The sequence below is a fragment of the Sporobolomyces koalae genome, assembly GCF_050403365.1.
Source record: "Sporobolomyces koalae JCM15063 DNA, S_koalae_JCM15063T_v1_ctg7, whole genome shotgun sequence".
Taxonomy (NCBI): Eukaryota; Fungi; Basidiomycota; class Microbotryomycetes; order Sporidiobolales; family Sporidiobolaceae; genus Sporobolomyces; species Sporobolomyces koalae.
The window spans coordinates 141,459-154,426 of NW_027481764.1; the positions used below are offsets into that span (position 1 = coordinate 141,459).

At 55.5% G+C, this 12,968-nt stretch overlaps 4 protein-coding genes across 4 annotated transcripts; 2 read left to right on the plus strand and 2 right to left on the minus strand.

Moving 5' to 3' along the window:
- Positions 1 to 244: 244 nt before the first annotated feature.
- Positions 245 to 3,900, plus strand: JCM15063_004074 (uncharacterized protein; the record flags this gene model as incomplete). Its single annotated transcript, XM_076677118.1, has 9 exons — positions 245 to 488; positions 561 to 1,807; positions 1,866 to 2,202; positions 2,270 to 2,380; positions 2,445 to 2,826; positions 2,891 to 3,044; positions 3,113 to 3,289; positions 3,355 to 3,607; positions 3,689 to 3,900. The coding sequence occupies 9 exons, from the start codon at positions 245 to 247 to the stop codon at positions 3,898 to 3,900; spliced, it is 3,117 nt and encodes a 1,038-aa protein (XP_076535637.1).
- Positions 3,901 to 4,055: 155 nt separating this feature from the next.
- MES1 (methionine--tRNA ligase MES1) lies at positions 4,056 to 6,878 on the minus strand (the record flags this gene model as incomplete). Its single annotated transcript, XM_076677119.1, has 11 exons — positions 4,056 to 5,077; positions 5,143 to 5,226; positions 5,288 to 5,294; positions 5,360 to 5,467; positions 5,560 to 5,892; positions 5,970 to 6,111; positions 6,183 to 6,267; positions 6,346 to 6,430; positions 6,492 to 6,568; positions 6,628 to 6,701; positions 6,775 to 6,878. The coding sequence occupies 11 exons, from the start codon at positions 6,876 to 6,878 to the stop codon at positions 4,056 to 4,058; spliced, it is 2,121 nt and encodes a 706-aa protein (XP_076535638.1).
- A 319-nt stretch (positions 6,879 to 7,197) lies between these two features.
- Positions 7,198 to 10,174, minus strand: JCM15063_004076 (arrestin family protein; the record flags this gene model as incomplete). Its single annotated transcript, XM_076677120.1, has 5 exons — positions 7,198 to 8,674; positions 8,732 to 9,268; positions 9,345 to 9,495; positions 9,578 to 9,954; positions 10,020 to 10,174. The coding sequence occupies 5 exons, from the start codon at positions 10,172 to 10,174 to the stop codon at positions 7,198 to 7,200; spliced, it is 2,697 nt and encodes an 898-aa protein (XP_076535639.1).
- A 766-nt stretch (positions 10,175 to 10,940) lies between these two features.
- Positions 10,941 to 12,943, plus strand: MSY1 (tyrosine--tRNA ligase MSY1; the record flags this gene model as incomplete). Its single annotated transcript, XM_076677121.1, has 8 exons — positions 10,941 to 11,080; positions 11,158 to 11,302; positions 11,380 to 11,702; positions 11,766 to 12,141; positions 12,208 to 12,306; positions 12,371 to 12,437; positions 12,496 to 12,708; positions 12,780 to 12,943. The coding sequence occupies 8 exons, from the start codon at positions 10,941 to 10,943 to the stop codon at positions 12,941 to 12,943; spliced, it is 1,527 nt and encodes a 508-aa protein (XP_076535640.1).
- Between the last annotated feature and the right edge of the window lie 25 nt (positions 12,944 to 12,968).

Consider the following 12,968-nt stretch of genomic DNA (forward strand, 5'->3'; position numbering starts at 1 on the left):
AAACGCGAGACCGGCGAAGTCGAGTACGGCGCGTTCGCGCAACACCGCGAAATCTGCTGCATCCACACGACCGATCCCCAAGCAAGAGATTACCAAGCGAGAAGAGAGACCTGCACTACCCGAACGTACACCCTCCGCGTCTTCCCAGCTGTCACAGGAATCTTTGGACGCAGTCCTGCCCGACGCGCACGAGCCTACAGAACCAGAGTCGACCATTGCCGACACCCCCCGCAAGCAAGCAAGCATGGACCTTGACCCTATCTCAGCACCTCGCACCTCCAAGTCTCCTACTCTGACTCCCTCCCGTCGCCCTCTCGCTCCGATCGCGGTGGCTCGCACCCCGACTTCGCTGCCAGGGAGCATGCCAGACATGATGGACGACAATGATGAAGACGACAATGAGAAACAGATCCACAGCGGTCCCGACACTCTCTTGGCTCCGCAACCGCCAAAAATCGCTTCTTCGCCCTTGCAAGCCGAGCCGATCTGTGCGTATTCTTACCGCTTCTCCCGTGCTGTCAGCATTTCACTGACTCTGATATTCCCGATTCGATAACCAGTATCCACAACAGAGGAGACCCGTTTTGCCCTTCAAACGAATGCAGCTGTAGCAGTCTCGACCTTGCCAACCCAAATCGACGACGAGGTGTCAGCCGTTGAACTCCCAAAGGATCGCATTCTCTCGCAGACCTCTGTGCTCGGTACACCTTCTCCAGAGCAATCCTCTTCCAGAACAGGTCTCGCTCGAGGCGAAGCATCCGCGAGTACTAGCATATCTGCCGACACATTACCGCGCCTCTGTATCGTTGCTGCGACCTCTCCAGCCCCGCCATCTTCGACAGCAGACCGTGAGACTGCTCCCGTCGCAACTGCCTCTTCGCCTGTTTCTCCTTCTGCCGCCAGTCGTTCAATCCAGGTTGACGGCCAGACGACTCCCCGCGCTGGTCGAACTCTCGTACTCGGAAACTCTCCCACTAGAACGAACGTCGAGAGGTCACTGTTCACTCCGGACCTTACCCGAACTCCCGGCGGAGGACCCCGATTCGAACGCGACCCAAGCGGAAGCCCTCTTAGCGACCTCGCTCCGTCTCCCGTCAAGAAACCGAGATCGCGTGTCGTTAGAAGCGGAACATGGATGCCTCATTCGTTCGAGCTCGTGGTCGAGGTTCCGACAGCGAGACAGAAAAGCCCGCGAAGTGGATCCATCAGGCCAGAGCAAACAGAGCAGACCAGCAAATCAGGTACCGTGCCAGGAGCCACCAAGAACGTGTCCCGTACGGGAGAGCGAAGGACTGCCTTGGCTGGAGCACGCGCAGAGTCCTCTTCGCCTTCACGCGCTCGAAGGACTCGTAGCAACCTGACCAATCCGGCGACCTCACCTTCGTCATCCTCGTTATCGTCTTCATCGTCTTCAGAAGAGGAGGATGAAGAAGAAGATGTGATGGCAGCCTTGGCCAGAGCAAGAGCTCGGGTCAATGCAGGAGAAGCACTCTTCACGCCGCAGAACGGCCCGCATCCTTCAACAGCTCCGACCACGGCTTCTCCAGAGCTCGAGAAGCACGACGAACACGACGACTTTGTTCGCCGATCGACAAGAGCGCGTCGTGTCACCGAGCACTACTCTCCTACGACAGCTGCGACAGGCTCTGCTCGGACCTCGGCCGTTCAAGCTGACAACGAGCTATCCAGCGAAGTCAAGAACGACGGAGATCGGCAATTTGAGAGGATGATGAACCGCCTGAACGCTCAGGGAGGAAAGGGCCGCAACTGGTATGAAGAGAAGAAGCAGCTACTTGCGAAATCTGACGTGAGCTCTACCTTGGCCCTCGAACCGGTGACGCATTGCTCATGGCTATCGCTCACAGGACGAACTTGACCTTTCGGACGATGGTGACGATCTCGAAGACCTGGGCGCGCAAGTCGCAGGACAGCTCAACACCCTCGCTTACGGCATCGCCGGCGGAGTCTCGGATGACGAGCTCGGCTCGCCCAACAAGCGCGCCTGTTTCGAACAAGCCAGGGCAGTCAATGTCATCATGCAAGATGAGGCCAGTTCGAGAGCGAGAGCGGCGCTCGCAGGAGAGACGACCGAGTCGCGACAGAACAGGACGATCTGGACAAACTCACAGCGATGTGAAGCCTTCGATGTCGAGGCCTTGACAGGTCAAGGATGGCTTGGAAGGGTCGCATCTGCGATCAAAGGTATCTCATCCAACCAATTGTGCCCGAATCAAGCCAAGTCACTAAACAAGCTCGCTCTTTCAAACAGATGGACTGAAGAAGCCAGAGATTTTCTCTTCCAGTATCACGCTTTTCTCAACTTCGCACTCAGCTGCTCCTGAAGACTACTTGACTGCTGCAAAATGGCTCGTAACGCTGAGTTAGCTCAAAGTCTGATTTGGTAGAATAGGAAAAGACCCGAATCGCTGACACTGTACACACAGGCTGCCATCCTTCGACACCGCTGACAATGATCGATAAACTCGAACACCTTTTCCACCGAACCGCACGACAACTCGCCCAGATGCACCAACTCGCGGGTGTTCCGCTAGTTACCGCCGACGTTTTCGTCGACTGTCTGATCACCCTCGGAGCTGATCCTCGCAAGCTGGCAGAGGGAGGGAATACAAATTGTGCAGTCGACTCCGAGCCAGTCGCCCCCGAGCTCGACGTCGATTCGGACGATGAGGATCTCATGGAACTCGACCTTCCGACTGCCACTCCGCCGCGGGTCTCGAAACGTCCTTCTCATTTCTTCACCGTCGAGTCTCGTCAGACTGCTGTGGCGCGATGGAGTCGGCTCGTACAGATTGCCACTTCTCCGAGGTTCGTTGGGCCGACCCACTTGCGATGTTATGTTTTCGCTCAAGCGCGCTTGTTGTTCGCACAGGTCTTGCATTCTAGAGCGCGATGCTGTCGATCGCCTCAGTGAAGTCTGTATGAAGCTCTGCCTTGATCCTACCTCGGCTGTCTCCCAAGCTCCGGTTGTACGGACTCTCCAGTCTTTGCTGCATTGTCCATTCGTGACGAATGGCAATGATATCGTAAGGCGTCCAGATTCACGATGTCTGCTGGATTGAGCTGAAGTGAGGCCGTTCGCTTCGAATTATAGCATTCCGCCGTCTTCCGTCGTCTCGCTCTGCTACATCGCTCAAGTAGCCCTCGCCTTCAAATTGAAGCTGTCCGCTGTCTACCGCATCAGCGCTCGGCGGACAAAGTCCTGCGCAAATGGATCGCGTGGGCATACCTCGCTGAAGATGAAGCATTCTCAACCGCCCTCGCGAACCCGGTAAGATTATACCAACCCTCGGTATCGGGTGAATGTCCATTGAAACATCTGCATGTGTTCGCCAGGACTCGCTCAAGAAATCGCTGTTGCCGTTGCTCCTCGATCTCGTCGAAAAGCCTCCACCCTCGAGCGCGTTCAACCCGCCAGAACATACCGCCGATGATTCGAACGATATCAAACTGTTCCAGCAAGCTACACTGTTGGTGATTGCGTTCACCGATCTCGATGCCGAGCTCAACTACGGTAGCAACCAGGAGCAAGCGCAAGCGACGCTCGACGAGATCTTGTTCAGGGTCAAGAAGCTTGACCAGAAACTCCGTCAGCTCATCTTTTCTGATCATCCTCCTGCTCCACGCTGCTTTGCTGACTTTTTTTTTTTTTTTTTGGGCGTGCATACAGGCTCCGACGCGCGTCAGGGCCTTCACGTGGCACGACTCCAAGCCAAGAATCTCCTGACGTCGATCTCAAACTCGCTCGATTACCAACTGCGTCGAGCGCGCGGGCAAGAAGCCGGATTCGACATCACCTCCGTCGGTCGAGACGGCGAACCTGAAGGAGACGATGAGGACCGCCACCAGGCGAAAAAGATCAAGCTTGATTCCGAGCAATAATTCTTACTCTTACGTCCTACGCAATTTTACACCGCTTTCTCTTTGTTCTACCGTAGACGAGATTCCGATGAGTGAACTGCGTCATTGATGGAGAAAGACATGAAGTTTCTATTGCTACGTCGAAAGCGGAAGAGAGAAAGCCAACAACAGCATACTTAGAGTGCCACGCCAAGGAGTTGGTCCTCGAGCAGTTTCATTTCCTCCTTGAGCGCCTTCAAATGACTGACCTCGTCCTCGATCGATCCGTCTCCTTCCTGAGCGTTACCCGTCTTGACGCGTCGAACCTTTTCACCTTGCACCTTGATCTGTTCCTCCAACACGATCTGTTCCTCGGTTTTGGGCAATTTCGCCTTGGCTTCCTCGACCGCTTTCTGTGCGGCTTTGCGAGCCTTGTCCTGAGCTTTCCTCGACAGTTTCGGTTCACCCTCGACTGCCTTGGTAGCGGCCGCACCTCCAAACTGCGCCCTCCACACGGGTACCATCTTGGGGTCAATACGCGTGAACAAGTGTTGCGCGGTTCCAATCTTGTGTCCCGGGAACAAGTCGACCGAGAACGTGTCGGGAATCGAACGAGGGATCGCGTCGAGTTGGTGAATGATCGAGTCGGACGTTGAAGGCATGAACGGGTGCACGACCGAAGCGAGTACGTAGATCAAGTTGATCGTCAAGAGGACAATCTCGGCACATCGGGCCGGGTTCGAAGCGAGGAGAGCATTGTCGACACGGTTGTCCTGGATGAACTGGTTGCCTCGACCCGAGATGTGCAGGACCGTGGCAAGTCCAGCTCGGATCTTCTGGTGTTCCATGTGATCGTTGAAGGTCGCGAGAAGCTGGTTGATTTCGTCGACGAATGCTTGATCCTGTTCCGAGAATGGGTACGGGGTGCCCGCCGAGTAGTCAAACTCGCCGTTCTTGGGGTCGGGCAGGACGCTGTCGTACTTGGCGTTGACAAACTTGATCATGCGGTTGACAAAGTTGCCGAGGTTGTTGAGTAGTTCGGCATTCGACTTGGCGACAAAGTCGTCCCAGGTGAACTCGGAATCGCTCGATTCAGGGCGGTTCTGCAACAAGTAGTATCGCCAGACCGAAGGCGGGACACCGGTCTCTCGGGCGTTCTGACCGAAAACTCCGACGTTCTTCGATTTCGAGAACTTGGTGCCTTCGTACTGGAGGTAGTCTGGAAGGGAGAGTCGCAAATTAGTTGAGCTTCCTAAGGTAAACAGCGGTTCAGCAGAGTCTTACCGGTCGTCGAGATCGAATTGAGCATGGTCCAGTTGTCTCCCGATCCGAGGAGGTATCCGGGGAAGAGCACGGTGTGGAACGGAACTGCACATCAAGACACATGAGCCGAAACATTCTTGAGAACTGAGCGCTGATCGTTATTTACCATTATCCTGCGCAAGAGGATCCGTATCAGCAGAGAACACGAGCGAAGGGGCTGAATCAGGAAAAGGCTGACCTTGCCCATGAACTGGTATAGGGTGACGTTCTCCGGGTTCCTCCACCACATCTTCCAGTCGTCGGTGTAGTTGGCCGTGATTGAAGGGTATCCTATCGGCGCATCAAACTGGGTCGCAAGCACCAGGTACGAGTGGGAAAATCAGTTGCCGCTAGGATCGACTAGGATTTTGAACTGGCAAAAAGGGAACGATCACTCACCCAGACATACATGACCTTGTTCTCCCACTTTTCTCCCAACTCTTTCGGTAACCTGACACCCCACTCGAGATCCCTCGTCATACCCCTCGATTGCAACCCTCCTTTCAACCATCCGTCCGTGAACGCTTTGCCGTTCGACGACCATGTTCCGGTCGAACTCGATCGTTCGACAAACTGTTCGATCTGAGGTTGCAGTTCGGCGAGTTTGATGTGCAAGTGCGCGGTCGTACGTGCGTTCGGGGTCGCACCGCATGCCGAGCAACGAGGGCTCACGAGTTCGAGCGGTGACTCGTACGTGACGGAACAGTGTTCGCATTGATCACCCCTTGCGCCCTGGGTAGTCGCGAAAAAGAAACAGTTGAGAATCGTCAAAGATGTCGAAGGAGAAGGCGGAGGACCTGAATACTTACATCGTAGTGGCATTTAGGGCAAGTACCTTCGACGTATCGATCGGCCAAGAATCGCTTGTCCTTGTCACAGTACAATTGTTGGTTCTCGTGTTGCTCGAGCCATCCGTTCTGGTACAGTTTCAAGAAGATGTCTTGGCAGATTCTGTGTCAAAAGAGTTGCACGATTCAGTTCATCCAACTCTCCGATGAGGAAGAAGCAAGTTGGGGACTGACTCGGTTTGCTTCTCGGTCGAGGTACGGCCAAAATGGTCGAACCCAATCTCGAACCATTTGTAAGAGTCGGCATGCAGTTTGTGATCTACAACCAAGTCCAGGAAAACGATACGTCTTGGATCAGCTAAAGCTAACCGGGGTAGGGACGAGAAGAGAGACGTACATTTGTCACAGAGTTCTTTCGGTCCAAGCCCTTCCTTCGCGGCCATGACTTCGGTAGTCGTTCCATACTCGTCAGTACCACAAATCTAGAGAATACGAACGAGGTCAGTTGGTCAAAGAGTAAAGGGAGATGCAAGCCCTGCTCACGTAGAGAACGCGTTGGTTGCGCTGACGAGCGTAACGAGCAAAGACGTCGGCCGAGAGGGTCGATCCAATAATGTTACCTGTCGATTCGTATGTATGAGCGGGGGAACATCTGAGAGAAAGGCGAAGCTAGACTGACCCAAGTGAGGTTGGTTGTTGACATACGGGAGAGCACTCGTGATCAACACGTTCCTCTCTCCATCCTTGGGCAGACTGTACAATGCACCAACCCTTTGATCAGCGATGCGGAATTCGTGCGAGAGAGAAAGAGATTAGATGGACTGACATCTTGCCGTCGGATCGTTCCTTCCTGAAGTCGATCAGTTCGACCCCAGAACGGATCTTGCGGTCATTGCTAGCTTCAGGTGTAGCCGGAAACGGAGATGCCATGCTTGTCGTGGTAAGGCTGTAGGCGAGGAAACCTCTGAATCAACTCTAATCATTCGCCCTCTCGCGCGCGCACTTCGAAAAGAGTCATACAATCGCGTTCTCGCTCGAAGCGTTTCTACGAGATGCTGAATGGGACATTATAACAGAAGACAAGTACAGTCTATGTAGGGATGCTAGCGAGGAGTAAGCTAAAATATAGGAGAGGAGCGAGATCTATGGGGATGGACTAATCAAGTTATACGGTAGGGCGAGAAGCAGGAAGAGGAGGGAGCCAAGAGTAGCAAGCTGGAGAAGCGAGCACCCGCGCGGAACAACATCGTTACCGCTCTTCCGTCGAGGTCGACGTGGGCGCCGCGCCAGCGCGCGGTTCTTCATCCACCATCACGTCGTCGTAGTTGGGCAGTCCTTGACTGATCGGCACGACTCCGCCTCCAAGGAATCCTCTTGCAGCGACATCGTACGAAGGTACCTGCGACAGGAAGTCGACGTTCTCGTCGCCCAACCTAGGCGACGGGCTCGGCATGGCCGAATTCGAGCCGGGAGTCGTCGACAGGTGCGTACTCGCAAGTTGCTGAGGGTGAGACAAGTGCGACGTCGGCGCGGGGGAAGACGAGAGTGGAGAAGTGACCGAAGAACCGGGATGCGAAGGCGAGTTCGACATGGCCGTGTGCGTGATCGTGCTCGACAAATTGTCGAGATTCAAGTTTGGCCGACTCTCTCGCCTCGATCCACCACTCGGACCGCTGAACGAATCGCTACGTGCGGCGTGCGCAGCGAGCGCGTTCGAGAGTGCAGACGGCGAAGGCTGGTGCTCGTCAAAGTGCGCGTGACGGTCATGACTTGCATGATGAACGTTGGCCATCGAGCCACGGCGCGAGGACGACGAATCGCCGGCAAAGTGATCGCGTACATCCGTGCGCGAGTTCGAGCGCGAGAACGCCGTGAGCGGTCGGAGCGGTTTCGGCAGGTGCAGGTTGAAGAAACTGCTCGAAGTGTTGGAACGCGACAGCGGCGGCGGGTCTGGGAAATGGTGGTGCTGCTGCTGGGACGACGGACCAGGAGACATGGGCATCGCCTGCGACGCTGCCGAGGCAGAGGTTGCAGGTGCGCGTTCTGGACTCGCCGCGCGCGATCCAGGTCGGGATGAAGGTCGCGAGGATGGACGCGACGACGGTCGACTGCCAGGTCGCGAAGAAGGGTTCGAATTGGGCGGCGACGCGTGATCGCTCAGGGCGAGCGTGCTCAGCAGTTCACTGTCAATCCAGTTGCGGTGATCCTCTGGATGTTCCGACTGCTCCGCTGGCGGCGTGGCCGGCGCGGGACTAATGGGCGTGGCCGCTCCCGAACTGCGTCGCGAAGCGCCCTCTCGGTCCCGTTCTCGCTCGGGGTGCCGATTGATCGCCGACAAGGCGTGGAAGCCGTGGAGTCCTCCAAAGCCGTGACTGTGACTCGAGCGACGCTCAGGCGAGGCAGGCCGCGAGGGTGCGCGCGAAGCTGGTGGTGAAACGCCCGGAGTCGTCGTCGGAGTCGTGCGCGTGCTCCATGGTGTCGGTGTGAACCCAGACGCGAGCGAGAAGTACGATGCCGTATCGGCATTGGCGACGCGATCCATAACGTGGTCCTGGTACGAGGGTAGATCGACTTGCGGCACATCTGAGCGTGCAAGCACTCCAGATTCTCCGAAAAGCAGGTTGCGAGACCCCTGCGATGCGAGTCGCGCTTCCTCCGACAGGATCGAAGCGAGTATGTGGATGGGCAGGGCACAGCGGAGCTCGGAGACGTGACCGTCAGGATTCCTGAATAGAGAGGTCAGTATTGACCGTGCCACTGGGAGCATGTCGCGAACAGCTCACTTGATGAACGCGCTCCACTTGATCTTGTGATTGACAAAGACTGGGTGTACCGTGTGCGTCGGGGCGGTCCAGATCGGGACCTGTACGTCAACCACAACATCGACCTCGGTGTCTTGACCGTCGTCTTCCTCGGGTTCTTCCGCTGCTGGCTGCGGCGTCTGCTGTTCCTCCTCGTCCTCGCTCTCGTCGTCCGCTCCAATCTGGAAGCGACCTTGTCCTGTCGGTCGTCGATTGAACGGAAATCCGGGACTGCTCCCCCTCGAGTTGGCTGCACTGCGACCGGGACTGTCGAGTGGAGTCATCGCACCGCCATGGAATGGCGAACCGAAAGCCGGGGTCGTCGGGGTCATCATGCCCGGCGAGTGAAATCCTCCGAGTGACCGCATCGAGGCAGCTGATTCGATGCGGGCAGGAGGATTACCTGCGTTCGTTTCGGCAGCGTTTGCGGTCGAGGCTGGTCCGTCTGACACAAAGTTGTATTTGACGACGGTCGCATCGCGTGCTTCCGAGTGCGACGAACTTTTCGAGTAGACAGTCCTGAATGATCAAACAACATGAAGAGATCAGCTCATGAAGAACCTCTGTGAGACCGATAATGCCTGAGGGGACTTGCGTATGTTCACGGATGGTAGTCACGAGCGATACGATGCGGACGCCCTTCGCGAGTGGCGAGAACTTGACGGCAACCGGGATCGTGTCTCCCGCAGCGAATGCCTTGTGCGGCATCGTGAACGAGTACATGACTTTTCCGGGCCAAGTATTTTCTGTTGTCGCGCCATGATGTCGATATGGCGTCAGATGTGCTCGTACGGACTGGCCGTCGAGGAATGACAGATGAGAACGAACCGATTTCGAGAGTCTGATTGTACTCGACCGCATCGACTCCGAAACCTCGCGCGACGCGAACAATCCTGCGCGCTTTCCAGTCCTGTTGAGTGATTCCCGGTCGTTCGGCGCGCGCTTTTAGTTTGTACTCGATCACGCCGCTGCCCGAGTAGGTGCGGAGACTCGCGGGGAGCGAGCCAGGTACGTGTAGCGAGAAGGGGAACACATGGCGTCCCGGTTTGAGCGTGTGCACGTGGTGGTGCTCTTTCTTGCTCTGGTGCGGGACCGCGTGACTCGAAGGGTTCAAGAAATTGAAATCGTGGAAGAAGAGCGGGTGGTCATGGTGGTGCGTCGAGGTGTCGCGCCAATTGACTTTGGCAGTTCCGGTAAAGACGAGCCTGCGGCATGCGAGGGGAGTCTTTAATTCGAGTATCAAGAAGCAGACATGCGAGACAGGACATACGACACTTCTTTGAGGTCGGTCGCATGCGTCAGGTTGAGGACGACTTCGCCGTTCAGAACGGCTGGATCGAATTCGTCGCCAGTGAAGCCGCGCAGGACGAGGTCACTCGACTCGAGGGCAATCTCGAGCGGATCCGGACCGTGGTGTGAAGGCATAGCGGCTCGTAGGAAGGCTGTCGTCGCAGCGAGCAATCCCGCATCAGAATGTCGTCAGGGGGGAAAACTTGCTCCAGAGCTGAGTACGCGCTATTGACTCACGAGTGCTCCTGGCGATGTGTCAGGTACCTCACCGTGTACGAGCGGACTGAGGAAGCGCTACTTGAAGCCCTGACGCGGATCGAAGAGAGCCAAGTCGATCTGTAGCAAGTCGCAGCAGTCTGCACAGTTGGCGACCAATGTGTTGCGAGGGCAAATGTGCTCAAATCTGAACTGGCACGGATAGATCGATGCAGGATACGCGAGGCGAGATTCGAGGCGAAGAGATCGATTGATCGTGAGTCTCGAGATAGGAAAAATCCGGTAAGGATCTCTCACAATGCAGAATTGCCGCGGCAATTCTCAACCGGCTAGCGCGCATCATGCTGCGGGCTCGCAAGGCAGAACATCTCGCTCACTACACACTTCATAGACGTACACGGGCTTGCCTGGGACAGAGCAATGAAGAATCTCGCAACATACTGATATTAGACATTCCGTCATATATAAGCATATCTAATCAATTTTAGTTGGATGATCCGCAGCGAGTCGGGAGGACTGGTTGGCAACGGTGTTGCGTACATACGCTGACTGCTTGGTCGGATCCACACAAATAGCATCATCATCAGTGCTCTTGCTCTGCGCGCGTCCGAGAGCTGCACAAAGGCGGAGATCTAGAGAAACAGAACAGAGGTTGATCTTCTTTTTGACATCTACTCTGAGCGACATGTTGCGCATCCCGTTTTGTCCGGCGCTGACAAGGTCTACACAGGGCCCGGCTACAACGAGACTCTTCTCAACGAGCTCTCGGCGGCGGAACGTTCTAGACGAGCTCTCGGCGCGTGGTCTCCTCCAAGACGTAACAAGGTCAACTTTCTCCATCCACCTGCACCCAGTTCTAGGTCTCGATCGCTCACTGAGGATGATGGACATCTCTCGAGCAGTCGCGCAGCAAAGAAGCACCTTGACCAGCCGACCACCGTGTACCTGGGCGTCGACCCGTCCGCGAGGTCCCTCCATGTCGGCAATCTCCTCGCTCTGATCGGATTGCTACATTTCCGGTTAGCAGGGCACAACGCAATCTCTCTGGTCAGTCACGAGAACCAAAAGTAAGAGGAGCCGCAAGCGCCGCGAGCTGAGAACCAAGATTTCCTCCGATCGCTCAGATAGGAGGAGCGACTGGAGCGATAGGAGATCCCTCGGGACGATCGACAGAACGGAATGCACTGTCACCCGAAACGCTCGCATCCAACATCGATGGCATCACGAGCCAATTGACCACGTTCCTCGACCGAGGGGTCACGTTTGCTCAGTCGCGCACAAAACGGAGAACGACTGGACCTGCATTGACTACAGCTCCCGACACACCAGTACAAGGTTCGATCCGGGTCGAGAACAATTTGAACTGGATCGGAAACATGTCCTTGCTCGATTTTTTGAGCAAGGTCGGCAAGATGGCTCGAGTCTCGACGATGCTCTCCCGCGAAAGGTACGTACAGATACTCTGCAAAAGTACTGTATCTATAGAACTGAATCCCTGTCCCCGATCCAGTGTCAAGTCGAGATTGGATTCGAGTTCAGGCATTTCGTTCACCGAATTCTCGTACCAGTTGCTCCAAGCGTACGATTTTTTGACGTTGCACCGCCTGCACGGATGTACGATTCAGCTGGGAGGATCGGACCAGCTTGGCAACATTGTCAGCGGGATCGACATGATCCGAAGATCGAAACTTGACGAGCTCGAACATGACCCTGCGCGTCCGATTACGGAAACGGATCCAAAGAGTGCAGCGCCGGAACAAGACGACCCTGCGTTCGGAGTCACGTTCCCGCTGCTGACGACCGCGAGTGGTGAGAAATTTGGCAAGAGTGCCGGCAACGCGATCTGGCTCGACCCTAGAATGACTTCGCCTTTCGACCTGTATCAGGCAAGTCGACGTGTTTCTCTCAGGTCATCAGAGTGTAGCACTGATTCCGCAAGGAGCTGTCATCAGTTCTTCTTGCGAACGACAGACGAAGAAGTGGAAAAATACCTCAAGATCTTCACGTTCATTCGCGTCGTCGAACTTGACGGAATCATGCAGGACCACAAGGTCAGCCGTTGCGCAAATCATCAAGCTGTATACATACAGACTGACTTGGAGAGACTCGATGCAGGTGCAACCGAAAGCCCGGATCGCTCAGAAGGTGCTCGCTGCCGAAGCGACGGAACTGATACATGGATGTAAGCTAGAGCATACATCATTCATCGAATACTACTGACATGAGGACAATATCATCAGCCGAAGGACTCGAGCAAGCGCTGGCCGCAACTCGACTGTTCTACACGCCTGCAACATCATTGCAGTCGGTCGTTGACGACAAGCTGATCCGAGCGCTCGACGCGACTGAACATGCGACCATCCCGAGTATCTTTGTTCGACTCGACAAGTCGGAGTTCCTGGGCAGCAACGTCGAAAAGATTGCGATCGAGAGTGGATTGTTTGCTTCAAAGAGTAAATCCTCAGGTTTCCCTCTCTCGTCTACGTCCGCACAGGGCTCAACTGACTCTCGAGCTTCCCTTCAGCTCAAGCAAGAAAGTCGATCGAAGCAGGCACGCTGCAGATCAATGGTACCAAAGTCGCGGCGAAACATCACCAACGCAAGCTCGAAGAATCAGACGTGTTACCGGGAGGACTGGTCGTTCTCAAAGCGGGCAAACTCGGACACAAGGCAGTGCTGTTGGTATAATCTCTGCAAATTCGCGTAATAACTC